The sequence below is a fragment of the Ranitomeya variabilis genome, chromosome 4 (genome assembly GCF_051348905.1).
Source record: "Ranitomeya variabilis isolate aRanVar5 chromosome 4, aRanVar5.hap1, whole genome shotgun sequence".
In the NCBI taxonomy this organism is placed as follows: domain Eukaryota; kingdom Metazoa; phylum Chordata; class Amphibia; order Anura; family Dendrobatidae; genus Ranitomeya; species Ranitomeya variabilis.
The window spans coordinates 629,081,723-629,107,696 of NC_135235.1; the positions used below are offsets into that span (position 1 = coordinate 629,081,723).

General features: G+C 45.9%; 1 protein-coding gene across 1 annotated transcript in view; it reads right to left on the reverse strand.

Moving 5' to 3' along the window:
- Positions 1-25,974, reverse strand: part of LOC143768138 (uncharacterized) — a 164,675-nt gene that overhangs the window by 35,321 nt on the left and 103,380 nt on the right. The window contains exons 19-25 of the mRNA XM_077256825.1: positions 7,672-7,795; positions 7,496-7,590; positions 5,145-5,294; positions 4,836-5,015; positions 4,629-4,752; positions 4,448-4,545; positions 3,276-3,366 (exon numbers count right to left, since the gene is read on the reverse strand). Coding sequence (XP_077112940.1) covers positions 3,276-3,366; positions 4,448-4,545; positions 4,629-4,752; positions 4,836-5,015; positions 5,145-5,294; positions 7,496-7,590; positions 7,672-7,795 — 862 coding nt within the window. The remainder of the gene's footprint in view (positions 1-3,275; positions 3,367-4,447; positions 4,546-4,628; positions 4,753-4,835; positions 5,016-5,144; positions 5,295-7,495; positions 7,591-7,671; positions 7,796-25,974) is intronic.

Genomic DNA, 25,974 nt, shown 5'->3' on the forward strand with positions numbered 1-25,974 from the left:
CAGGGGAGTACTCCATGGACGCGCTATACTTTAAAGGCTTCTCAGATATACCCTAACTTGCATATTGCAGATTACTATAATGGATGCTGACACATCTTTATGGTATCCCGTTCTGTTCGGAAACTCTCCATCTATTAAGTACGCAACTGACGAAGGTCAAGATTGACTGAAACGTTTTGTTGTACTGTGGACCGAATAAATTTGTCTTCTATATTGCATTTAAGTTGAGTGCCAGGTTCTTATTATCATTACGGAACTATGGGATGTCCTAACACCATCCCCTAGGGTTGGATAGCATTAAATTTCATACCGTAACCATCTAGTTTTCTTCCGTAACTTAAGTCAGGGCTACTGCCAACTGCAGTATCTTCCTACCAAGGCTTCCATATACCTAGGAAAAAGTGTGCACCCTGTAAAACATAGAGAATGTATGCAGCGATGCCCAAGTAGCTGCTTTAGAAAGCTACAAAGCTGATGCCTGATGATGAACCGCCCAGGAAGTTCTCACTGCCACATAGAGTGTGCCCTAATCCTAAATGGGGCAACCCTGGCCTTAGCCTTATAAGCTTGGATAATACAATAGCTGTGCAGAGTCCTTGCCCTAGGATGAGATGGTGCCGGACAAGTGGAGGTAAAACAATATCATCATAAAGGTTTAAACCCAAAACCACCTTAGGAGAAAATATGGAATGGGTCTCAACACTACCTAATTCTGATGAAGAATAAGGCAAGGTGCGTGACAAGATCGAGCCGCAAGCTGAGAGACCCTCCTAATAGAAGTGAAAGCTATAAGGAATGCTATCTTAGAAGAAGGAAAATGAAGAACCTCCAAAACAAGATTCAGATCCCAAAAGCTCCAGGGGAGATCGATAGGGTGGCTTAACATGTGGAGAAAACTTAACTCCAAGCATAGATGCTCAATTCCTCTGAAAGAGAATAGCCAGGGAGGACACCTGACCCTTGCAGGAGATAAGTTCCAACCCTGCTTCCAATCTGGACTACAAGAAGGAGAGCAGCACTGGAAAGGTAAAAGCTACAGACAAATTACTAGGTGACTCACATGGGCAAAAATAATCCAAGTGCGATGGTAGACTCACAATGAGGATGGCTTCCGAGGTCTAATCATAGTCTGAATGACTCACTCAGACAGACTTGCTATCCTCAAAATCGAGATTTCAACAGCCACGCCGTCAAAATGAGTGCCCGTAAATTCAGATGGAAGAACGAACCCTGGGACAGAAGGTCCAGGTAGTCCAGAAGAGCCACCAAGAGATCTGGAGCAATGACAATGACTGGATCTTCTTGAGAATTCTGGGTATAATAGATAGTGGTGGAAAAAGATAAGGCAGAGCGAACTGGGACAAAGATTACCAGGGCGTCATCTGCAATCACCTGGGGGTCCCAGGACTTTATCACAAATTTCAGCCCCTTGTGATTCAGTCTGTATGCCAATAGATCCCACTGCCGACAGATCTGCCTGAACACTTCTGGGTGAAGAGCCCACTCTTCTGCGGGTAGCTGCTGGTGACTTAATATGTCTGTCCTCCCAGTTGTGTACCCCTGGTATATAAACTGCAGAGATTAGAGAAACCTTGTCCTCTGCACACTCCAGAATCCCTGCATCTTAGGCCATAGCTGATGTGCTTTGTGTGCCCCCTCGGGTACTGATATAGGCCACAGATCATTGTCTGATAGAACTCTGATCGGTAACCCCTGGAGTAACTGCTGCCAATGTAAAAGAGCCAGAAGGATAGCTCTGAGCATCAGCATGTTGATTGGGAGAACTCCTTGGACCATCAAGTGATGGAAATTTGCTCCCCAGTCGGATAGGTGCTCACCACAGATGTCAGCCTGCCGCTGAATGGGACGAAAAGAGCGACCTCGAGTTAAAAGGGGCGACATCAACCACCACCTGAGAGACTAGCGGCAATGAAAGGGAAGACGAATAGGCCAATCTGGGTACTGTATAGATCTGCCTCAAGAGGCTAGAAGAGTGTTCTGTAGAGGCCTTAACCAAAACTGACCAAACGGTAGCGCCTCAAATGTCATGATCATCTTTCCCGGGACCCTCATGCAAAAATATAGGAAATGCCTGCCCGGTTGTTTTAAAGTTCTGAAGAACAATTTGTAGGCTGTCTAGGTTTTGCGCACAGGATGGTGCATTGACAAGCAGGTCTTCCGCATACAAACATAACAATTATATAGTGGAAGGGAGTGGTCACAAGTTGCTGCAGCTGAGTAATCAAACTCCTAGTTCACAGCCAGAACCAAATGAAAGTAAATCCACTCCATTTCAAGGTAAACGACAAACGGATCCTAAAGAGGACCTGCGATGCATTAAATGTTTGGTGTTCTATGTCCCTGTTTAGACTTTCGCGAGTTGAAACAGAATGCTCAATTACACCCTGTTACCCTGAGACATCCATCTGAAAAACAAAAAACAAAGTGGTTAGCGCCTAATCTAAGACAAGTATGACAGACCTGGCCTCCAACTGACACTACCCTAAACGGAGGAAGCCTAGCTCCAGCAGGGGAGGTATAGTCTGCTGGGGTGGAGCCAATTTTATTTAATTGCAATAATAGTGCCAGCCTCCAGGTGATCAGGGACTATCCCACGGATCTGTGTCCCCCAATAAGATGAACAAAAATTTCTCTTGTACATAACAGTGCACCCTGCGGTTCACAAGTACGGTTTCTGTCTTCCAGATCAGGGGTCCCAAGTTCCAATTCCTGGCACATACAAGCATGAAAAGTACCGTATATTTAAAAGACATCCACTGAGCACAATAGCCGATGTTAGAAAGGCCTGTGAACACAGGACTACCTTCTTTAAAGTGTGGTATTGATGCAGAGGATAAACCTCCATGCAAAGTAAATTAAAAAATTATTTTTTTGCCCTAAGCGCTACCCCTTCCAAGTGTAAAGTCCACATGAAAAACCTCAACAGTAATTCTACAATCCAATGAAAGAGAGGAAAACATGAAATCCTTTTATAAGTATAGAGGCATTTATGTCTGTTTCTCCCACCACGTGATGCGATTTAAATTGAAAGACCCATCTTTTTCTATCCATCCCTCCTAATTTGATCACCTTGTTTTGATACATTTTTTTTACTTTTATGTATGTGCCTTTAAACTTGAATAAAGCTAATAATTGTTTATATATGAGAATATCTAGACTAGTTACTCCATGTGGTTTTGCAGCTAAATCCAATGAAGGAGTAGTATCTGTGACTAGGGTCTGTGACGTCTCTGCATTTAGTAGTTACTATTCACCTGGATAGTCGTCTGTAGATATCTCCACTTTACACCAATCATCATCCATCACATCTGTCTCTGTAGTAATAATATGGGTCACATATTCATCCTGAAACAGATATTGTAAAAGTCAAAGACAGATGGAGAAGTTGTGTGAAATGATTTCTAAGAACAAAAAAGATCATAAATTAACATGACAGCAGAAGTTATCCCATAGCTGCCAAACAACACGGACGTTTTTTAAAAATGCATAAAAAACCGCATACATATGCATCCCATCAATTATAATGCATTCTGCAATTTTTGTGCACATGATGCATTTTTTTCCGCAAAAAAAATGCATTGCGGTAAAAAACACATCATGTTCATTAATTCTGTGGATTTTTTGCGTTTTTCTTGCTATTTAATGCATTGGGAAGCTCCGGAAAAAAACGCGGAAAAAAATGCACAAAAACGAGTCAAAAACACGAGAAAAACGCATGCGGATTTCTTGCAGAAAATGTCCAGTTTTCTTCAGGAATTTTCTGCAAGAAATCCTGACTTGTGCACATAGCCTTAGAACTTTGTTATAAGGGACGAGTTGTAGTTTTCGTTGACGCCATTCATTTTCCAAGTCAATGTACTGGAAAACGGGTAAAAGAAAACCATACAAGTGTGCTGAAATTAAGCAACAAAATGCAATGCAAAATTGTTCCCATTTTCCCAGATCCATAACATTTTCATTTTTTGGTCACTGAAGCGGAGGGCTTGCTTCTAGCATGGCGGGTGGATGTTTTTATCGATACTATTTTGTGCCAGATACAACATTTTGATTGCACTAGAGCTGTGCTCAGCTTCTATTTGCATGACTACTGTACATCTACCTCAGAGTGACTTAACATGACTTAACATCCACATGATTCCCCTTCATTCGATTTTTTGCCTCAATCACAGTTTTAACACCACTGCTTGTAAAAGCCCCAGAATTGTCAGTTTGTTTTTAAAATACTCGTTTTCATCCTAGCATTGATGACCATATTCTAAATTGTCCAGAGCACGCAATTTACGCATTCGTATCTGAATTCATAGTGAAAAGTGATCACTTCATCTTATGCTGCACTGTGCAATTACAGGTCTAATTTCCATACACTAAATCTTCACAGCTTCCACACATTATAGGGGAGATTTCATGACACCTTCTCTCCATCTACCTGATCATCCTGAGGAACATCGGGATCTTCTTGTTTACAGTCCTGTTGAAGAAGAGGACGGGGACATCTCTCTCGTGTTGTCCTCTCACTGGATAGAACTGGAGGAAACACATACAGGGACTGAATTCATTCTTCACATACAGATAATTATAAGCTGTGTGTATTTAGTCCTGTCTATTACCTGGTGATGTGAGGGGCTGGGGAACCTCCATCATGATGTCCTTGTACAGATCTTTGTGTTCTTCTAAATACTCCCACTCCTCCATGGAGAAATAGACAGCAACATCCTGACACCTTATAGGAACCTGACACATACAATGATACCATCATCCCCCCGATCCCTTCATAGCATTACTGTATAATGTCCCAGCATTCCCAGCAGTGTCACCTCTCCAGTCAGTAGCTCAATCATCTTGTAGGTGAGTTCTAGGATCTTCTGGTCATTGATGTCCTCATGTATCAGGGGGTGAGGTGGAGGCCTCAGGATTGGGCTCAGGGGTCTTCTCCATCCCTCAGACACAGGGGCCTGACAGCGCTCACTAGAGGTCTTCTTCACTAATATGTAATCCTGGTTATGGAGAGACACATTAATAAACCTCACTACAGACATTTCCAGAGTCCTCACCTCTCCAGTTCTGTCCATCTGTTATTCCCATAGATAAGAAGGATGTAATTTGACGTCATCAGAATCTCTCACCTCTCCAGTAAGCCGGAAGAGGATCTCTAGGGTGAGGTGTAATATCCTCTCCGCCATCTTGTCCCTGTCCCTATCCATCCTTGTAGGGTCACTCAGGAGAATTCTCTTATATAGAAGATCTCCACTGAGAGGATCCGATATTGTAGGGACCTGAATGGGGAGAAGGTGACGATGTAACATTATAAAGATCCCATGTAAAAAATACTCAAATTATAGTCCACATAAATATATTTATCACATAATATCTCAAAACCAACACAAAAAGCAAAAGATGGAAACAATCTTAAGAAGTTAACATGTTTTAATCGAATTTAAATGTTTAATAAAAACAAGATATAAAGTTATAAAGAGGAAGGAACATTCACAGAGATTGGGATAGCAGGGCAGACAAAGTACGCCTGCGCCGGAGCCGCAGCCTGAAGACAGGAAGAGGACGTCATCGTAAGAAGATGGGAGGCCCCGGACAGCGACGCCCATCGGCCCAGAACAGAATCGGGACCGTCCCTGGGTGAGTATAATCTAACCTCTTTTTCTCATCTTTCAGGATACATCGGAGGCTTATCTACAGCATTACAGAATGCTGTAGATAAGCCCCTGATGCCGGTGGGCTTAGCTCACCTTCGATTTTGGGGATGACAGGTTCCCTTTAAAATAGCCGTTATCCCTGACGGCACACCATCTCCACTTATTGGTCTCCTATTCGGTGATCCCTGTGATTAGACAGTCAGTTCTGACAGACGAATCGCAGTCTTTGTGCCCTGACATGCAAAAGTAGCCCCCTGCAAAAAGTGTGTCAGAGACTGTGAGCTAAAAAAAGACTACAACTGCGTGGTAACCACCTCATCCAACAGGTCTCAGAGAAATTGTGACCTTGACCCTTTAACCCGTATAAAGGGATTTGGACTTATAATAGAGCAATCTGGAGTAGCTGCCCGTTGGAGAAGTGAGCCTAAGGCAAGAGTGATCAAACTAGCCAGGCCAATAACAGGAACAATCAACCAGAGACAAAACCATAGTTAGATTAATAGCCCAGGTCAGATACAAGGAGGACAGTCAAAAACAAAAGTCAGACAGGCCAAGGTCAATGTCAGTAGGGATAGCCGAAACGAGATATTCAGGAGCTAGCCATGTCATAATCAGGATACAGGCAGGAATAGCACCAGAAATGTCAGAGGTAAACTAAGCACAATACATGGCAGCTCCTATCACTACGCTGGAAGATTAAGTAGGATGTGGTACTGCCCCATTGGCCACAGCAGCGAGATGATTTCTCCTGCTGAGTTATAGAGTGTCAGATACATCCAATCTACCTGACTGGGCAGCACTAGAGATCCTAGTAAAAATGAATGAGTACAATGGCACCTGGTGACAGAAGCAAATGTTGTTGGAGTAGATCCAGATAGTGAGGCGGCACACCCTCCCGAAAAAGTTCTGTAAAGTGGTAATTTGGCCTATCTGAGACAGTCCCAATCATCCATTCCAAAACGTAGCAGTGATGGTAGTGCGACACCTCTAAAGGGCTCTGATAGATCAGTCAGCAATAACAGGCCTATTGGAGTCACAGAGATTTATAGCAAATAATAATATGCAGATCAGTTATATAGAAATCGTTTGTGTTCTTGTGTGAAATCAGCAGATCTCCTGCTGTCAGCTGTAATCTGTGCATTGGTTCTGATTAATCATAGTAGCTATCCTGATCTCCGCAGCTACCTCATCTCCTAATCCCCAAACTCCCAGTCCCACACTTAATTGCATCCTGCAACCGAAGAGCATCTGTGCTCAATTTTAGGCACAGAGCACTCTCTCCTGCTATATTTTTTTTTTATTTTTATAACCTTCGTGCGTCGTCTTGAGGTCACTGTGTTCTGATCAGTTTTGCCCTTCATTGATCAGTATCATTGTTAACATTTTGCTAAAGGACATTTATTTTCTGTCGGTTTTCAATGTTTACATCTGCACCACATCCGTATGTGCATCCTGCGATGCCAGAACGCTGATCAAAGACATCACTGATCTACATCTGTGCTCAGGTTATAGTGTGGATAGTTTTTTGTTAATAATTTGCAAAAAAAAAAAATGTAATAGTTTTTCCTTGAAAACACAACATTGCATGTGAAGCCATTGAAAAGGTACTTAGATCGAGCAATTTCCTCATTCTAATGTGAGTGCAAGGAAAACTATACACTGGTCTAATTTCCATACGAGTTCAATGTTCATGAAGGGGCCGGTGTCTCAAACAGATTTGGCTGTTCAGAGTATAATACTGGTGGATAAAACAAGACTGAACACAAGACCTTCACAGCCTTCTACACATCATAGGGGAGATCTCATGACACTTTCTCTCCATCTACCTGATGATCCTGAGGAACATTGGGATCTTGTTTACAGTCCTGTGGAAGAAGAGGACGGGGACATCTCTCTGGTGTTGTCCTCTTACTGGATAGAACTGGAGGAAACACATACAGGGACTGAATTCATTCTTTACATAGATAATTATAGGACGAGTGCATTTAGTCCTATCTATTACCTGGTGATGTGAGGGGCTGGGGAACCTCCATCATGACGTCCTTGTACAGATCTTTGTGTCCTTCTAAATACTCCCACTCCTCCATGGAGAAATAGATGGCGACATCCTGACACCTTATAGGAACCTGACACATACAATGACACCGTCATCCCCCAATCCCTTCATAGTGTTGCTGTATAATGTCCCAGCATTCCCAGCAGTGTCACCTCTCCAGTCAGCAGCTCAATCATCTTGTAGGTGAGTTCTAGGATCTTCTGGTCATTTATGTCCTCATGTATCAGGGGGTGAGATGGAGGCCCCGTGATTGGGCTCAGAGGTCTTCCCCATCCCTCAGACACAGGGGCCTGACAGCGCTCACTAGAGGTCTTCTTCACTACTGTGTAATCCTGGTTATGGAGAGACACATTAATAAACCTCACTACAGACATTCCCAGAGTCCTCACCTCTCCAGTTCTGTCCATCTGTTATTCCCATAGATAAGAATGATGTAATGTGACGTCATCAGAATCTCTCACCTCTCCAGTAAGCCGGAAGAGGATCTCTAGGGTGAGGTGTAATATCCTCTCCGCCATCTTGTCCCTGTCCCTATCCATCCTTGTAGGGTCACTCCGGAGAATTCTCTTATACAGAAGATCTCCACTGAGAGGATCCGATATTGTAGGGACCTGAATGGGGAGAAGATGACGATGTAACATCATAAAGATCCCATGTAAGAAATTTCCGGAACGGTTACCGGCTTCACATGATCACTATTACCTCTCCAATCTGTCTCGAATGCTGCAGCCAGGATCATATTCCTCACCAACCGATGCCTCTACCTTGTGCCAGTCATTACACTGGTTACCCATCCACTCCAGAACTCAATATAAACTTATCACTCTCAATTACATAGCACTCCATGGCTCAGCACCACCCTACATCTCGTCCCTTGTCTCAGTCTACCACCCTACCCGTGCCCTCTGTCCTGCTATTGACCTGAGGTTAACATCCTCAATAATCAGAACCTCCCACTCCCGTCTCCAAAACTTCTCACGTGCTGCGCCAATTCTTCGGAATTCACTACCCAAGTTAATATGATTAATCCCCAATCCCCACAGTTTTAAGCGTACCCTAAAAATGAATTTCTTCAGATTGACCTACCACCTCAACACATTAATCTAACTATCCCTGTGTGGCCCATTCAAAATTTTCACCATAATCAGGTTCCTCACATCATGTTCTCATACACTTCATGCAGTTAATAGCACTCTGTGTCTGTACTGCTACATATTTAGGCAGTTTATAAGAGGAGGACAACGGGAGTATATATAGAAAAGTAACAATTTTATTGAAAAACACAATTAAAAACACACACATTTAAAAGACACCAAATGAATGTACTAGGAATCCATATTATATCCCATTTTAACAACCAACCATTGGAATGTACAAAGAGAAGATGTGCAGTAACTCCATGTAATCCTACCAAGTGGACCCAGTTCACAATGACCACCCTATATCCGCAGTAATACATATAAGCCTGTGCAACTATGAAGTTAGAAAAGGTGCCAATACAAGAACCTGATCCACAATGGAGACTAACATGGAGAGTGCCCGGAGGAGCAGCAAGAGTAACAAGCCATGCGGCGTCAGAAAATCCACCTCCCAGAGCACAAGCACAATCTTACCCACATGAGGATCCCTGGACTGAGCGTCACCCCCGACGCACGTTTCGCTGCTATCCTAGCGGCTTTCTCAAGGGGAAGCCGCACTCTCCATGTTAGTCTCCATTGTGGATCAGGTTCTTGTATTGGCACCTTTTCTAACTTCATTGTTGCACAGGCTTATATGTATTACTGCGGATATAGGGTGGTCATTGTGAACTGGGTCCACTTGGTAGGATTACATGGAGTTACCGCACATCTTCTCTTTGTACATTCCAATGGTTGGTTGTTAAAATGGGATATAATATGGATTCCTGGTACATTCATTTGGTGTCTTTTAAATGTGTGTGTTTTTAATTGTGTTTTTCAATAAAATTGTTACTTTTCTATATATACTCCCATTGTCCTCCTCTTATATAGTTCCTATTGGGAGTTATACGCACAGGGGTGGGGACATTGTTCCTGACCACCTGTTTTACTATGAGTCTGGGTGTGGGTGGAATGATATTTAGGCAGTTAACTGGTTCATGCAGCTTTACATGAACACCCGATCCTTACAATATGGCTGGTCCGAACAACGAAAGCAATTATCATCCAGCTTTCGTGTCTCCCCTTTTCTTCATAGACTGTAAGCTTGTGAGCAGGGCCCTCACTCCTCCTGGTATCTGTTGATTTGTGTGTTTAGGCTACGTTCACATTTGCGTTGTGCGCCGCAGTGTCGGCGCCGCAGCGCACAACGCAAACAAAAACGCAGCAAAACGCATGCACAACGCTGCGTTTTGCGCCGCATGCGTCCTTTTTTTTAATTGATTTTGGACGCAGCAAAAATGCAACTTGCTGCGTCCTCTGCGCCCGGACGCGGGCGCCGCAGCGACGCATGCGGCGCAAAACGCAAGTGCGACGCATGTCCATGCGCCCCCATGTTAAATATAGGGGCGCATGACGCATGCGGCGCCCGCCGCTAATGTGAACGTAGCCTTATTGTTATGCTGTAAATAGTGATGAGCGAGTATACTTGTTGCTCGGGTTTTCCCAAGCACGCTCGGGTTTTCTCTGAGTATTTATGACTGCCCGGAGATTTAGTTTTCATCACCGCAACTAGATAATTTGCAGCTACTAGCCAGCTTGATTACATGTGGGGAACCCCTAGCAACCCCCACATGTACTCAGGCTGGCTAGTAGCTGTAAATCATTCAGCAGCGGTGATGTTAGTTGTCGAGTTCCCGCCGCCGCACAGGTGGAATCTCGAACCATCTCCGCTGCGGTCTCCCATTCTTCTCCAACCGCAGTGGAGCCTGCTCAGCGGAGACGTCAGTCCCAGCGTCTGGCTCAAGCCGATACTGTGCGACTCGTTACTGCTGCCTTTCCAGGCTCTGCCTTTGTAGCCAGCACTGATCTGCAGCAGGTCTTTCTGGGACTATGGGAAGATCCCGTAGCACTGCTGCAATCAAAGGTTCGCATGGCCATGCGCTAGTGTATACTTGAAAACGTGTGTGTGTAGATGTGTGACTGTCGCTCTTTAATCATCCCCCTTCCTAGTGTTATTGACTGCTCGCGAATGGTGGATGCTTGCTATCTAGCACCCGACAGTGCTACCTGCCCCTATCACACGATACTGTGTCAGTTTGCAGTGACCGCCAGTGTGGCGCCGTGCGCTAATAGAGCACTTTCCTGACCCAAGTCTGGGTGGTTAGTGGCGTCCGCCAGAGCGGCACTGCACGCACTCTTGTGCATTTAATTATTGTTTCTGTTTAACTCTGACACTCCCAGTAGCGGTGTCAAGCGCAAGAGGTCTAGAGGAACTCTCTCCCCGAGTCTTGGGATAGAGTTCTGTGACTACTTGCTTGCGTTTTGTGCGGTACCGCGGCCCTGTGACGCAAAAGGGTGCGCTTCCTTCATTCCGGGTGAAGCTAACCCGTGTGTGTATCCACAATTTACCGCCATATAGTCCGTCATTACTCAGCAGCAGGTTCCATCTCTGCACGGTGGACCCCGGGCTGCAAACGCACCTTATACCATCTTCCTAATTATTTGGTGCGTTCCACTAGCACTAACAGGTGATGAAAACTAAATCTCCGAGCAGTCATAAATACTCGGAAACCACCCGAGCAACAAGTATACTTGCTCATCACTAGCTGTAATGTCTATTGTCTGTACAAGTCCCCTCTAAAATGTACAGTGCTGCGGAATATGTTGGCGCTTTAGAAATAATATAATTTTATCACTACAACCAGTCATGGCCCCGTCCAGCCCCAGCTATAGCACACAGTCCCATTATAGTCACATACATCTCTTGAACAGGAGGTCTTAGAGGGAATGTTTCTCCTTATCATGAGTGTCACATGGACAAAGAGACTAACAGGCCATGCTCCTCTGGGAATACATGCAAATATCCTCTTCAGAGAGGAAAAAGAAAGAAACTTATCAGACACTTCATCATGGAAAGCAGCAATACAGGGGTTACAGCGCATTGTGCCCAATAATGAGGAATCTCCAGCACCTACCTCCACCTGCAGAGCCGCACACCACATATATGGCTGTTCTGTGCGCACAGGACCTGTGATGAGGTCACAGGAGGGGAGGAGTCAGGGGTCACATGATCAGGGGCCTCAGCAGGACTCTGCTGTGCTGGTTGTCATGGTGCTGGATGAGGGGAAGTTTATGTGTGGGGTCAGGAGGAGTTTACATGGTGGATGTAGCAGAGCCGTGTGTGTACAAGGTGTACGGAGCAGAGCCGTGTGTACGAGGTGTATGGAGCGGAGCCGCGTGTGTACGAGGTTTACGGAGCGGAGCCGTGTGTACGAGGTGTACGGAGCGGAGCCGCGTGTGTACGAGGTTTACGGAGCAGAGCCGCGTGTGTATGAGGTGTATGGAGCGGAGCCGCGTGTGTACAAGGTTTACGGAGCGGAGCCGTGTGTACAAGGTGTATGGAGCGGAGCCACGTGTGTACGAGGTTTACGGAGCGGAGCCGTGTGTACGAGGTGTATGGAGCGGAGCCGCGTGTGTACGAGGTTTACGGAGCAGAGCCATGTGTACAAGGTGTACGGAGCGGAGCCGCGTGTGTACGAGGTGTACGGAGCGGAGCCGCGTGTGTACGAGGTGTACGGAGCGGAGCCACGTGTGTATGAGGTGTACGGAGTGGAGCCACGTGTGTATGAGGTGTACGGAGCGGAGCCGTGTGTGTACGAGGTGTATGGAGCAGAGCCGCGTGTGTACGAGGTTTACGGAGCGGAGCCGTGTGTACGAGGTGTATGGAGTGGAGCCGCGTGTGTACGAGGTTTACGGAGCGGAGCCGTGTGTACGAGGTGTATGGAGCGGAGCCGCGTGTGTACGAGGTGTACGGAGCGGAGCCACGTGTGTATGAGGTGTACGGAGCGGAGCCGTGTGTGTACGAGGTGTATGGAGCGGAGCCGCGTGTGTACGAGGTTTACGGAGCGGAGCCGTATGTACGAGGTGTATGGAGCAGAGCTGCGTGTGTACAAGGTGTACGGAGCGGAGCCACGTGTGTATGAGGTGTACGGAGCGGAGCCACGTGTGTATGAGGTGTACGGAGCAGAGCCACGTGTGTATGAGGTGTACGGAGCGGAGCCGCGTGTGTACGAGGTGTGCAGAGAGGAACCGCGTGTGTACGAGGTGTACGGAGCAGAGCCGTGTGTACGAGGTGTACGGAGCGGAGCCACGTGTGTACGAGGTGTACGGAGCGGAGCCGCATGTGTACGAGGTGTACGGAGCGGAGCCGCGTGTGTACGAGGTTTACGGAGCGGAGCCGCATGTGTACGAGGTTTACGGAGCGGAGCCGTGTGTGTACGAGGTGTGCAGAGAGGAACCGTGTGTGTACGAGGTTTACGGAGCGGAGCCGTGTGTGTACGAGGTGTGCAGAGAGGAACCGTGTGTGTACGAGGTTTACGGAGCAGAGCCGTGTGTACGAGGTGTATGGAGCGGAGCCGCGTGTGAACGAGGTTTACGGAGCAGAGCCGTGTGTGTACGGAGCGGAGCCGTGTGTGTATGAGGTGTACGGAGCGGAGCCGTGTGTGTATGAGGTTTACGGAGCGGAGCCGTGTGTGTACGGAGAGGAGCCGTGTGTATGAGGTGTACGGAGCGGAGCCGTGTGTGTATGAGGTTTACGGAGCGGAGCCGTGTGTGTACGGAGCGGAGCCGTGTGTATGAGGTGTACGGAGCGGAGCCGTGTGTGTATGAGGTGTACGGAGCGGAGCCGTGTGTGTATGAGGTGTACGGAGCGGAGCCGTGTGTGTATGATGAGCAAGTAATGAGCTCTATGTGTCCTTCCCTACAGGCAATTTTTCCTTTTGTGGCGGATCCTCCCCTTCCAAGAGCCATAACTTTTTTATATTTCTGACCACATAGCTGTACGATGGCTTGTTTCTTACAGGACGAGCTGTACTATTTATTTTCTCATTCCATGACCTCGAAAAGTAGAATAAAATTCCATGTGTGGTGAAATTGCGGAAAAAATCCCATTCTGCCATAGTTTTTTTATTTCCACTGAGGTAAAAGGGGGTGATTTTAAAGTTCATATCTTTTTATTTTTTTTATATTTAAAACTTTATTACTTTATTTTTTGGTTTCCTCAGCGGACTTGAACCTGTAACCGTCCAATTGCTTATTCTATATACTGCAATAGCACGGTATTACTTTATAGAGCGTAAATGTTGGTCTCCTTCGAACCACAAAATATAGCAGGCTCCCAGCTGCTACAATAATCCATGGGCGCACGAGCTGCCATTTTAAACACCACTGCGAGAGATTGATAGCAGCATTTAAATGGTTAACAAGCGTGGCCGCAGCTCACCTCTGGCCGCAGCTGTTAATGACAGATGTTGGATCTTTAATGTATAGCTCTCCCCACACGCGATCACCCCCGATATCTCGTACATAAACGTGATGTTGCATTGTCCACTACTGCACAACAACTATTAACAGTGGTTCCCTAAAATTAAAAAAATATTGGCACTGTTCCTCCAATTTCAGTGAGTGTCCTGCGGCCAAAACATTAACCCCTTAACCCCGGAGCTTTTTTCGTTTTTGTTTTTCACTCCCCTTCTTTCCAGAGCCATACCTTTTTTATTTTTCCGTCAATATGGCCATGTGAGGGCTTACTTTTTGCGGGACGAGTTGTACTTTTAAACGACACCATTGGTTTTACCATGTCATGTAAACAGAAAACAGGAAAAAAATTCCAAGTGCGATGAAATTGCAAAAAAAAGTGCAATACCACACTGGTTTTTTTGTTTGCCCTTTTTGCTAGATTCACTAAATGCTAAAACTGACCTGTCATTATGATTCTCCAGGTCATTAGGAATTCATAGACACCTAACATGACTAGGTTATTTTTTATCTAAGTGGTGAGAAAAAAATCCCAAATTTTCTAAAAAAAAAAAAAAAAAAAAAAAAAAAGTGCCATTTTCCGATACCCGTAGCGTCTCCATTTTTCGTGATCTGGGGTTGGGTGAGGGTGTATTTTTTGCATGCCGAACTGACGTTTTTAATTATACCACTTTTGTGCATATATGTTCTTTTGATCGCCCGTTATTGCATTTTATTGATAACAGCTGACATGTCGTGTCTTTGAGGTGGGCTCACCGCCGGAGCCCACCTCAAAGCGGGGGAGTCTGCCAGCTGACGGGATACATCAGCTGGCAGAAAGAGGTTAGTGGCACCAGCAGCTTTGTCCCCTGGCTCTATGAGGAGACCAGAGTAAGGGCTCATTTCCACATGCGAGTCACACGTCCGTATCTCGCATGTGGAAACCAAGCCCTGGTGCCGGCACTCAGGAGCCGAGCTGTGCAGCTCCATGTGTTCCTATGCGGCCGCACGCTCCGCTCCTCAGTGCCGGCTCCACAGCTTGGTTTCCACATGCGAGATACGGACGTGTGACTCGCATGTGGAAATGAGCCCTAAAGTGATCATCGGTATTACCTGGAACACAGAGGGCATGGGTTTGGATCCCATAAAAGGAAATATGTCCGCAGGTTTTGCTATGTAATCTGAGAGCAGCATAATGTAGGGGCAGACACTCTGATTCCAGATGCGTCACTGGACTGCTTAGTGCAGTTTTGATAAAAATCCCTGTTTTCTTTGCTGTAGATGTAGCATTGCTTTTAATACTGAGCTGTATATAACCCCACCCAGATCAGATTTGTAGCTTGCTGTGTACACTCCCAATCTGACAATCAGTGGTGGGTATGGGGATACACAGATTAGCAGCACTGCCTGGCATTAGACTCCTAATCCTGCAGTGATAATCTCCTGCTGATAAAACACTGATTACCAATAAGGCTAGGTTCACATTGCGTTAGGGCAATCCGTTTAGCGCTAGCGCTAGCGGATTGCGCTAACGCAATGTTTATTTAGGGGCCGTGTTAGGGGTCGCGTTAACGTCCCCACTCTCGCAGATCCCCGATCTGCGAGAGCGGGGAACGGACCTCGGGCGCGCCGCGGACGCTGCAAGCAGCGTCCGAGGCGCGTCACAGAAGAACCTGCACATCACTAGCGCGAGCCGAAAAAGGCACGCGCTAGTGAGGCGCTGCAGGAGAAATTGACATTGCTTTCAATGGGCACGCTAACGGCCCCGTTGCACGGCGTTAATTGCGACATTTTCGCCGTGCAACGCTGTCCGTTAGCGTGCACACATTAACGCAATGTGAACCCAGCCTAATGCATTGCTGAATTTAGGCTCTCTGCCCCTACATTATGCTGCTCTCAGGTTCAAGGGCAGACAGACCAATGGCGCAACCTGCGCATCCACACAGAGGCCCAAGAGGTAAGGGGGCCAACTTCCACCGCCAAAGCAGGGGGAATTGTGCATTTTGATGAACTATTGGATAGCAAAGGTCCAATTTATTGTACTTGCATAGGGGCCCTTTCTGTGTTCGCCCCTGTTCAGATTACATAGTAAAAACCCGCTGACACATTTCCCTGATGTAATTGTGGTAACTACATTTAGAGGAACTGAAGAAACAGAGAGCCAATTTAACATAGTTATATGATGTCCCTCTAATAAATGGCTAAGGCCGGCGTCACACTAGCGAGTTTTACGGATGTAAGAGCGCAGAAAATACGTCCGTAAAACTTGCCAAACAAACGGCACAATTATTCTCAATGGGGCTGCTCCTATCAGCCGTATATTACGGTTCAGTATTATACGGCTTTCTACGGCCGTACAAAATCGCAGCATGCTGCGTTTGTCAGCGTATTGCGCAAAAAAACGCCAATGAAAGTCTATGGGGGTGAGAAAAATACGGATTCCACACGGACCAGCAGTGTGACTTGCGAGAAATACGCAGCGGTGTTAGTGAAAAGCCGGTAATTCAATTGCCGGCTTTTCATTTCTCCTTCCCAAACCCGACAGGATATGAGACATGGTTTACATACAGTAAACCATCTCATATCCCCTTTTTTTTTTGCATATTCCACACTACTAATGTTAGTAGTGTGTATGTGCAAAATTTGGGCGCTGTAGCTGCTAAAATAAAGGGTTAAATCGCGGAAAAAATTGGCGTAGGCTCCCGCGCAATTTTCTCCGCCAGAGCGGTAAAGCCAGTGACTGAGGGCAGATATTAATAGCCAGGAGAGGGTCCATGGTTATTGGTTCCCCCTTGGCTAAAAACATCTGCCCCCAGCCACCCCAGAAAAGGCACATCTGGAAGATGCGCCTATTCTGGCACTTGGCCACTCTCTTCCCCCTCCCGTGTAGCGGTGGGATATGGGGTAATGAAGGGTTAATGCCACCTTGCTATTGTAAGGTGACATTAAGCCAGATTAATAATGGAGAGGCGTCAATTATGTCACCTATCCATTATTAATCCAATTGTCTGAAAGGGTTAAAAAAAACACACACACACACATTATTAAAAATTATTTTAATGAAATAAACACACAGGTTGTTTTAATATTTTATTGCTCTCTCAATCCACCTAAGACCCTCACTTGGCAAAATAATAAACCCACAATATACATACCCTCTGATGAACCGTCACGTCCCACGAGGTAATCCATCTGAAGGGGTTAAAATATTTTACAAGCAGGAGCCCTGCTAATGCAGCTGTGCTCGTGCTTGTAAGCCCCGGCGAATGAAGGAAATGTAGGTCAATTACCTATAGTTACCTTCAGTCGCGGTGATGCGCCCCCTGGTGGATGTCCTCATATGACCTGGAGAATGGGAAAAAGTTCCCAGACTAAGTGCAACACAAGGGGAAGAGGGGAAGGAAGTCCAAACGCTAGGGAAAGGGGGAGTAGAGACCCCTAGGTAGATTTAATAGCACTCTGCCTCCCCTACCATTCCTAAATTGGTTCCACACCAATCGCCGGGCAGGAACCTAAGCCCTGTATATCCCTAGAGCTAGGCCCTGAATAAGGAAGGGGGGGATGAGCACTAGACAGCCCCCACTGAACACTAAAGATAAGAAGGCAGACAAACAAGGGGAAGCAAATTAACTTGAGCAGACTGCAGAGAGATAACACCAAATGTCCTCCAACAGCAACAGAGCGGAAGTAAGCCGACTGCTCTAGCTCCAAGCTGTCACAAGGGGAAAATGTGAATATCACCACGACTCCCTGAAGCAGACTGGGAGTCTATAAACACCAAGGCCCAGGTGTGTCAATTAGAGCTGGAGGGAGGTTGCCACTGGATCCAGGATTAAGAAGGCATCTGCAATGCCAAACGCAGAGACCTTCTGCAGCCAGATGCAGAGCGATTGTCTGTAGCATCTGACACACCCGTGACATAGTGTAAGGCTAGTTTCACACTAGCGTTTTGAGGAGCTGCGGAGGGCTGCGGACTTCCTCCGTGAAGCCCCGCCCTCGGCCGCACCTCCGCCGCTATATCCGCCTACTTCTGCATGCGGCCTGCATACCTATCTTTAACATTAGGTACTCAGGTCGCGCGGCTGTATGCGGATGCTTCCGCAAGCGTCGTTTTGACGATGCGGAGAAAAAAAGAAATTGCTACCAGCTGCGTCCTACGCTGGTCACCGCATCGTCAAAACGACGCATGCGGAAGTATCCGCATACAGCCGCAAGACCTGTTTTTTAACCTCAAACAGTAAAAAGAAAGCATTTAAACTACTAAAGCAGGATGGCACCGTTGAAGCTCTAAAAACTACAGGGAGAAAAATACCGTATTTTTTAGATTATAAGATGCACTATTTCCCCCGGAATTTGGGGAGGAAATGGGGATGCGTCTTATATTGCGTATATACCTTACCGGTGCCGTTGCTGCAGGCCACAGGCTGGGATGAGGGGCTGTCTGGCGGTGTTGCGGGGCGCCTGGCAGTGCTACGTGGGTGTCCGGAACTGTGGGGGTGTAAGACGGTGCTGCCCGATGCTGATGTGGGTGTCTCCGGTCCAGTGATGCTGTGGGGGGGATCTGCCAACATCTTGTGAAAGGCCAGAGCCCCCGAAGTGCCATGGTTTCATGTGCGGTGGACTCCGGGAAAATGGCCACCGGGGGACGGCACATGCGCAGATGTAGATCTCAGCAACAAGATCTCGGGAGATGAGATCTCAGCCCTGGGCACCCGCAGAATCGGAGACACCCACAGCAGCAGCGGGCAGCATCACCGGACACCCCCGCAGCACTGGACACCCGCAGCGGCGCGTCGCACATCAGAACACCCCCTCATCCCAGCCTGTGGCCTGCAGCATCACCCCACTGCTGCCTTCTTCAGCAGCGACCCTGGGACCCCGCAGCCACCACCCCCGGTAAGCAATAAGATGCATGGATTATAAGAAGCACCACCATTTTATTAAAAAAAATATTTTTTCCTAATTTTCATCTCAAAATTTGGGGTGAGTTTTATAATCCAGAGCGTTTTATAATCAGAAAAATACGGTACTTTATCTAAAAAAACTAATTAAAGCTGCCAAAAAGGAAACAGAGAAGCACATTGCTAAGGAGAGTAAAACTAATCCCAAACTGTTCTTCAACTATATCAATAGTAAAAGAATCAAAAGTGAAACTGTAGGGGGGCGTGGCGATGTAGTGGAGCTGAACAGACGTGTCAGGCTGGAGCTCCCGTAATCCTGCAGAATCCTGCTTTAAATACTCACCCGGGAGGGATCCGGTGAACACCGCTGGAATCCTCTGGGTGCCTGGGGGTCCCCGGCTTCTGAGAGGGCGCGAGGTGCGGCTTCGGTCGGGCGGAATCCCTGAGGCGCGCGGACGGAGAACAGAGAAGGCAGGAGGCGGCGGCCATCTTCCCTGCAGCGTGCGCTGGAGTCGGAAGGCGCGAAGTGTGCCAGGAGACTCGGGAGGTGCCGGCCACAACTACCGGAGGTACTTGAGAGGACTGTGCGGTGTGAGTCCTGGAAGACGGACCCCGCACCCCTCTCGTTACTGTTGCACCATATTATATAGAGCCGACCGGCTCCAGCATCGCCCATAACTTTGGATCCTCTCCCCTGCACGGCTGCCCGGGTGGAGACTATACGTCCTCTGTGACTCTCAGATAACAGAACCTATAACCTGCACTCTGCAGTTATTGGGAGACAGAGCCTACAGATATTATAAGAAACTGAGCCTTATTTGTGGTGGGGGCTGCTCCTGGAACTCTCCCCTCATTTGTATCCATAGTGGTGAGCCCTGCACTATACTGCTACTTTTGCGAGGTTGCACAGGGAGGACCCTACAGGCTGTGTGTGCATTGTGACTTAGTGGCTTGTTAACCAAACCATAATCAGCTGCAGCGATATTTTAATTCATATCATCCAATATGAGTCGCTATAAAAACTCGGGCACAGCTGAAAAGCTTAAAAAGTTTGCACGAACGGATCCACCTGATAGTATACGTTCAAAAAAGAACTCTCCTTCACCTGTGAGCAGATCTGAAAACCAATTAAAAAACCAAGCCTCTGATGGTGAGGAAGATGGAGATCAGGAAGAATTGACATTGAAGCAGGCATCTGAGCAATTGATGCAAGCTATATCATTGACCAGGACATCATTATCGGGAAAGATAGAGGAAGTGCACTCTGAAGTGGGGCGCCTCAGACAAGACATGCAGACCATGGGAGGTCGTATTACTGAGGTTGAATCACGTGTATCTCGCTTAGAAGATAATTATGGACCTATGGAGGCTAAATTGACAAAGGTGGCTGGCTCTATAAATGCATGGAAACAGAAAGCGGACGATCTGGAAAACAGACTGAGACGGAATAATATCCGTATAATTGGTTTGCCGGAGCGGTCGGAGGGTCAGCACCCAGAAACATTTCTAGAGGAATGGCTGAAGGATACCTTGGGAGGTGGTTTCTCCACCACCTTTTCCGTGGAGAGGGCCCATAGAGTGCCAACAAAGCCTCCCATTCCTGGCGCTCCTCCGAGACCTTTTTTAGCACGCCTGCTCAATTGTAAAGACAGAGATATGATCCTTCGCTTGGCTAGACAAAAAAGTCCCATCAAATATAACAATGCTACTATCTCTGTGTTTCCAGATTTTTCCATGGAGTTGCAAAAACAACGATCTCAATTTATGGAAATTAAAAAACGGCTCAGAGAGAAAAACATCTTATACTCAATGTTATACCCTGCCAGGCTCAGAGTGGTATACCAAGGCTCTTCTTCCTTTTTTGCAAATCCGGCTGAGGCTGAGGAGTGGATGCGGTCGTGTTTGGGGGCAGGCGGGAGTGGAGAGAAATCCTAAGAGGACCGCTGTCTTCGTTTGTCTAGAATTTGGAACCTTTTTGCCGGATTTTCCTTGACGGTGTGGGGAGCTCCTCTGCCAGCGTCCTGGGAAACAACTTTACTGAACTCTGTGTTCAGAGATGGTATCCCCTTTTTTGGACTGGGCTATCTGGAGCGCGAATTTTTGCTCCTTTACAAAGTACTTTTTGCTTTTCAATGTTTTGATTTTGTTTACTGTTAGCTACTTAGAAATTACTGCCATGTTTTTCTCCACTACAGGTGTAGCAGAAGCTCGACGTGACGCTATGCATTCTAGATTGATAAGTTATGGCGTCTGACATCACATGTATGACATGGAATGTGAGGGGCCTTGGGTCGCCTCGTAAGAGGGTCAAAGTGTTTTCTCAGATACGACGTTACCACCCTCATATAATAGCTTTGGTTGAAACACATCTAACTAGGGACTCGGCCCGTTATGTACAAAAACCCTGGGTACAATGGTCTGTACATGCATTCCATACTAGTTATTCTAGAGGAGTATCTTTGTTAATTCATAAAGATATCAGATGGGAGGTCAGAGAAGTTCGGAGAGATCCGGAAGGTCGTTTTGTGTTTGTGCACGCGAATGTGAATTCAGAGGACTATGCGATAATGTGTATATATAACCCTCCCCCTGCTAAGATGTCGATTATTAAGAAAGCGGTTGATTTTGCTTTAAATTATCCAGATGCGCATGTCCTGTGTATGGGAGATTTCAATATGCTAATGGATGAATGTATGGATAGACTTCGGTTTGATGGAAATATCATGGATGTGCATCCTTCACCATCCCGATTGTCAATACTCATGGAAGGCACTGGTTGGTTAGATCTCTGGAGAATGCGCCATCCCGATGTAAAGGAGTATACATGTCATTCATCTGTCAGACGCACTCTATCTCGCCTAGACTATATATTTGGCTCTGGTGGCTTGGCGGTACGGGTGGAGGAGGTGCGTCATGGGAGTAGAAGTATCTCAGACCATAGTCCTGTGATTCTTAAACTTAGGCTGAGTCGGGCGAGGAACAGTATAAATTGGAAGGTGAACCCATTCTGGATGAAGTTGATAGGCCCAGACGACCGGACTGTTGACCAGCTGGACTGTTTCATTACATCCCACCCTATGCCGCAAAATATTAATATTCTATGGGATGCCCTCAAAGCATATTTGAGAGGATGCTTGTCTTCTACCATCTCATATATTAAGCGCCTGACTTCAAAGGAAGATGATGACATGGATAGACGATTGAAAGATTCAGAGGCGGCTTATATAGCTAATCAGACAAATGAGAATAAGACGGAGTGGTTACACCTGCACAGACTCCATAGTCAATATACCGACACCAAATCCAAACGTAAATTGTTTTTTACTAAACAGACTTACTTTGAACTGGGAAACCAGTCCAGTAAACTCCTAGCATATATGGTACGTCAACACAACACATCCAACACTATACTCAAAATCCGGAAATCAGATGACTCTGTAGTGACCTCGACAGACGACATACTCCAATGCTTTTGTGATTACTATAAAAGTCTATATAGCTCCAAAGGAGAATCTGATATTTTGGAGTGCCTAGACTACCTGTCGGATCTAGTATTCCCTACGTTGGATGCTGCACAGCAAGCCTTTTTAGATGCAGATTTTACTCTCGATGAGGTAAACAGGGCCATAACAGACATGGCTTCTGGCAAGGCACCGGGCCCAGATGGTTTCCCCATAGAAGTATACAGAAAATATAGAGACGCTTTGACACCAATTCTCTTGAAAGTATTTCAGGGGATTTGGGAGGGTGGTTCCTTGCCGGATTCTTATTATGAAGCAAATATCATAGTCTTAAAAAAGGAAGGGAAGGACCCCCTGGACTGTGGATCTTACCGCCCCATCTCGCTGGTCAATGTAGACTATAAGATTTTTACTAAAATTCTAGCCACTAGGTTAAATGCGGTAATATTGGATATAATACATCCGGACCAGACGGGTTTCATGCCGGGCAAGAGTACCTCTATTAATATTAGGAGGGTTCAATCAATAGCTCAATATAGTACGTTAGTACCTGAGAATAAATGGGCCATGGCCTCGCTGGACGCGGCTAAGGCATTTGACTCCCTTGAATGGCCCTTCCTATCTGCGTGTTTACAACGATTCCAATTTGGTCCCAAGTTCCAAAAATGGATTGCAGCATTATATTTGAAACCAAGAGCTCGGATAATTATTAACAATTCTATTTCTGATTCGTTCTCCTTAAAGAGGGGAACTCGCCAGGGATGTCCTCTGTCTCCGGCATTATTTGCCCTAGCGATAGAGGCGTTAGCGATTCGTATGAGGTCCTCCCCACTTATTAGGGGTATTACAATAGCAGATCGCACGGACACTATCGGTCTATATGCAGATGATATGGTGGTGTTTCTTGATGAGGTGGAGGAGACCTTGCCACATGTGATTACTACTATAGAGGGGTTCGGTAGACGTTCGGGATTGTATATAAATTGGGACAAATCTGCCTTGATGCCTCTTTCTCATGGCTCGATGACACATCTCAACACTTTATCCCCACTACCGGTTGTCACTAGCTTCAAATACCTAGGAATAATTATACCAAGATGTAGTAGACTTGATCTACAGTTTAATGTTCTCCCATTGCTAGAGCTAGTTAAACATAAATTTGCAATTTGGAGTAAACTACCTTTATCTGTCTCGGGCCGCATAAACTTGATAAAAATGATACTTCTCCCGAAACTCAACTATTCTCTCCAACATAGCGCAGTACCGGTCCCTAAATCCTTTTTTGCCAATCTAAACTCATTAACTACATCTTTTATTTGGGGAAGGGCTAGACCTAAACTTAAATTGTCCACCTTATATAGATCTAAACAGATGGGAGGGGCAGCGTTGCCAGACTTCTTCTTATACTACCTAGCTGGACAACTTAGAGCTTTGGGGAAATGGATGCCGGGGGGAGATTTACCGAACTCAGAACACCATTTGATTCAGGCTGCCAAAATCAAATGCCCGTTGGGTTTTTTGGAGGTGGACAAACCCTCTGCCTCTAGTTTACTACCATTGCTTCGCCTGGCAAGATTGATTTGGCGTCAAGTGAAGAAGGCAATTCATTTTGATGGTATAGTAGCTGAACTTCCATTATGGGATAATGAATATTTTCCGGGCTTGTTGAACCACCCCTCTGCTCAATTCTGGACACTGCATGGTGTCTCATCGCTTAATGACCTCTATGAACAGGGAACCCTAATGTCCTTTGAACAAATACAGCATAAATATGATATACCGAGACCTCAGTTCTTTCGATATCTTCAACTCAGATCTGCGATTCAATCACATTTTCGTAACGTTGAAATGGCACGAGTAATGTCCTCCTTCCCACTGATAGGAATATTCAAGTCACAGGGGCCCCGGGGTCTTATCTCCGTATTGTATACTTATATGTTATCAGTGGGTGCGGATGCTGCCTTGTTGCCGATAAGGGACAAGTGGAGGGTCCTGATACCCGACCTGCAGGGTGAGGACTGGGAGGTGGCCCTTGAATCTCCAACCAGGGTGTCGCCCTCGGCCAACAATAAAATGATTCAGTTATATATTTTGCATCAATCATATCTAACCCCACTGCGACTATTTAAAATTGGGTGGTCCCGGTCTTCAGAATGCACTAGATGTCACATGGAGGAGGCGGATTTCATACACATGATATGGGAATGTCCAATTATTATGTCTTATTGGAAAGAGGTAACCGCGTTGTTGACTTCCCTTGTACATATTCCTGTTCCCCTAACCCCATCAGTGTGTTTATTTGGGATATTGGAGGAGGAGATCTGGGGCCACCATGCTCAAATCTTTCTGAGAGAGACACTTTTTCTGGCAAGAAAATTGATTGCCTTACGTTGGATGGGTACCTCACATCCGTCTCTTAGGGCCTGGATGGAGTTGGTAAATTTAATTGTGCCATATGAACGCACCTTATACCAAAATAGAGGCTGCTTGGATAAATTTAATAAAATTTGGGACTCGTGGAACTCGTCATACCTTACTATGTCGTCACACAGCTGAGGGCCTAGTTTCTGTACAATAAAGACTTGAGACATAGAGTGAGTCACGCTGGGCATTGAAACTGCTATGCTACGGTAGTGGAGACAGTTTTGTTTTGTTTAGGCAGTAAGATAGGTTGAGTTTAGGATTTTCAGTATATGTGACATACTATTATATTTCAAAATTGCATGACCCGATCGGTGTATAAAGTATTCTGTGGATGAATCTATCTTTGTGATGTACCTACACTGACGTTGAAATAAGTACACTGTGTATGTTCATGTGAATTAAGTGTTCTAATAAACGAATTTAAAAAAAAAAAGTGAAACTGTAGGCCCCTTAAAAAATTGTGAGGAAAGAATGGTTGTAGATGACAAGGAAAAAGCTAGTATATTAAACACCTTCTTCTCCACGGTATTCACGGTGGAAAATAAAATGCTAGGTGAAATGCCGAGAGACAAAGAAAACCCTATATTAAGGGTCACCAATCTAACCCAAAAAGAGGTGCGAAATCGCATAAGATTAAAGTAGATAAATCTCTGGGTCCAGATGGCATACACCCACGAGTACTAAGAGAACTAAGTAATGTAATAGACAAGTCATTATTTCTTATAGTTATAGGGCGACGGGGTCTGTTCCACAGGTCTGGCGCATACCAAATGTACCAATATTCAAAAAGGGCTCTAAAAGTGAACCTGGAAATTATAGGCCAGTAAGTCTAACCTCTACTGTTGGTAAAATATTTGAAGGGTTTCTGAGGGATGTTATTCTGGATTATCTCAATGAGAATAACTATTTAACTCCATATCAGCATGGGTTTATGAGAAATCGCTCCTGTCAAACCAATCTAATCAGTTTTTATGAAGAGGTAATCTATAGACTGGACCAACGTGAGTCATTAGACGTGGTATATCTTGATTTTTCCAAAGCGTTTGATAC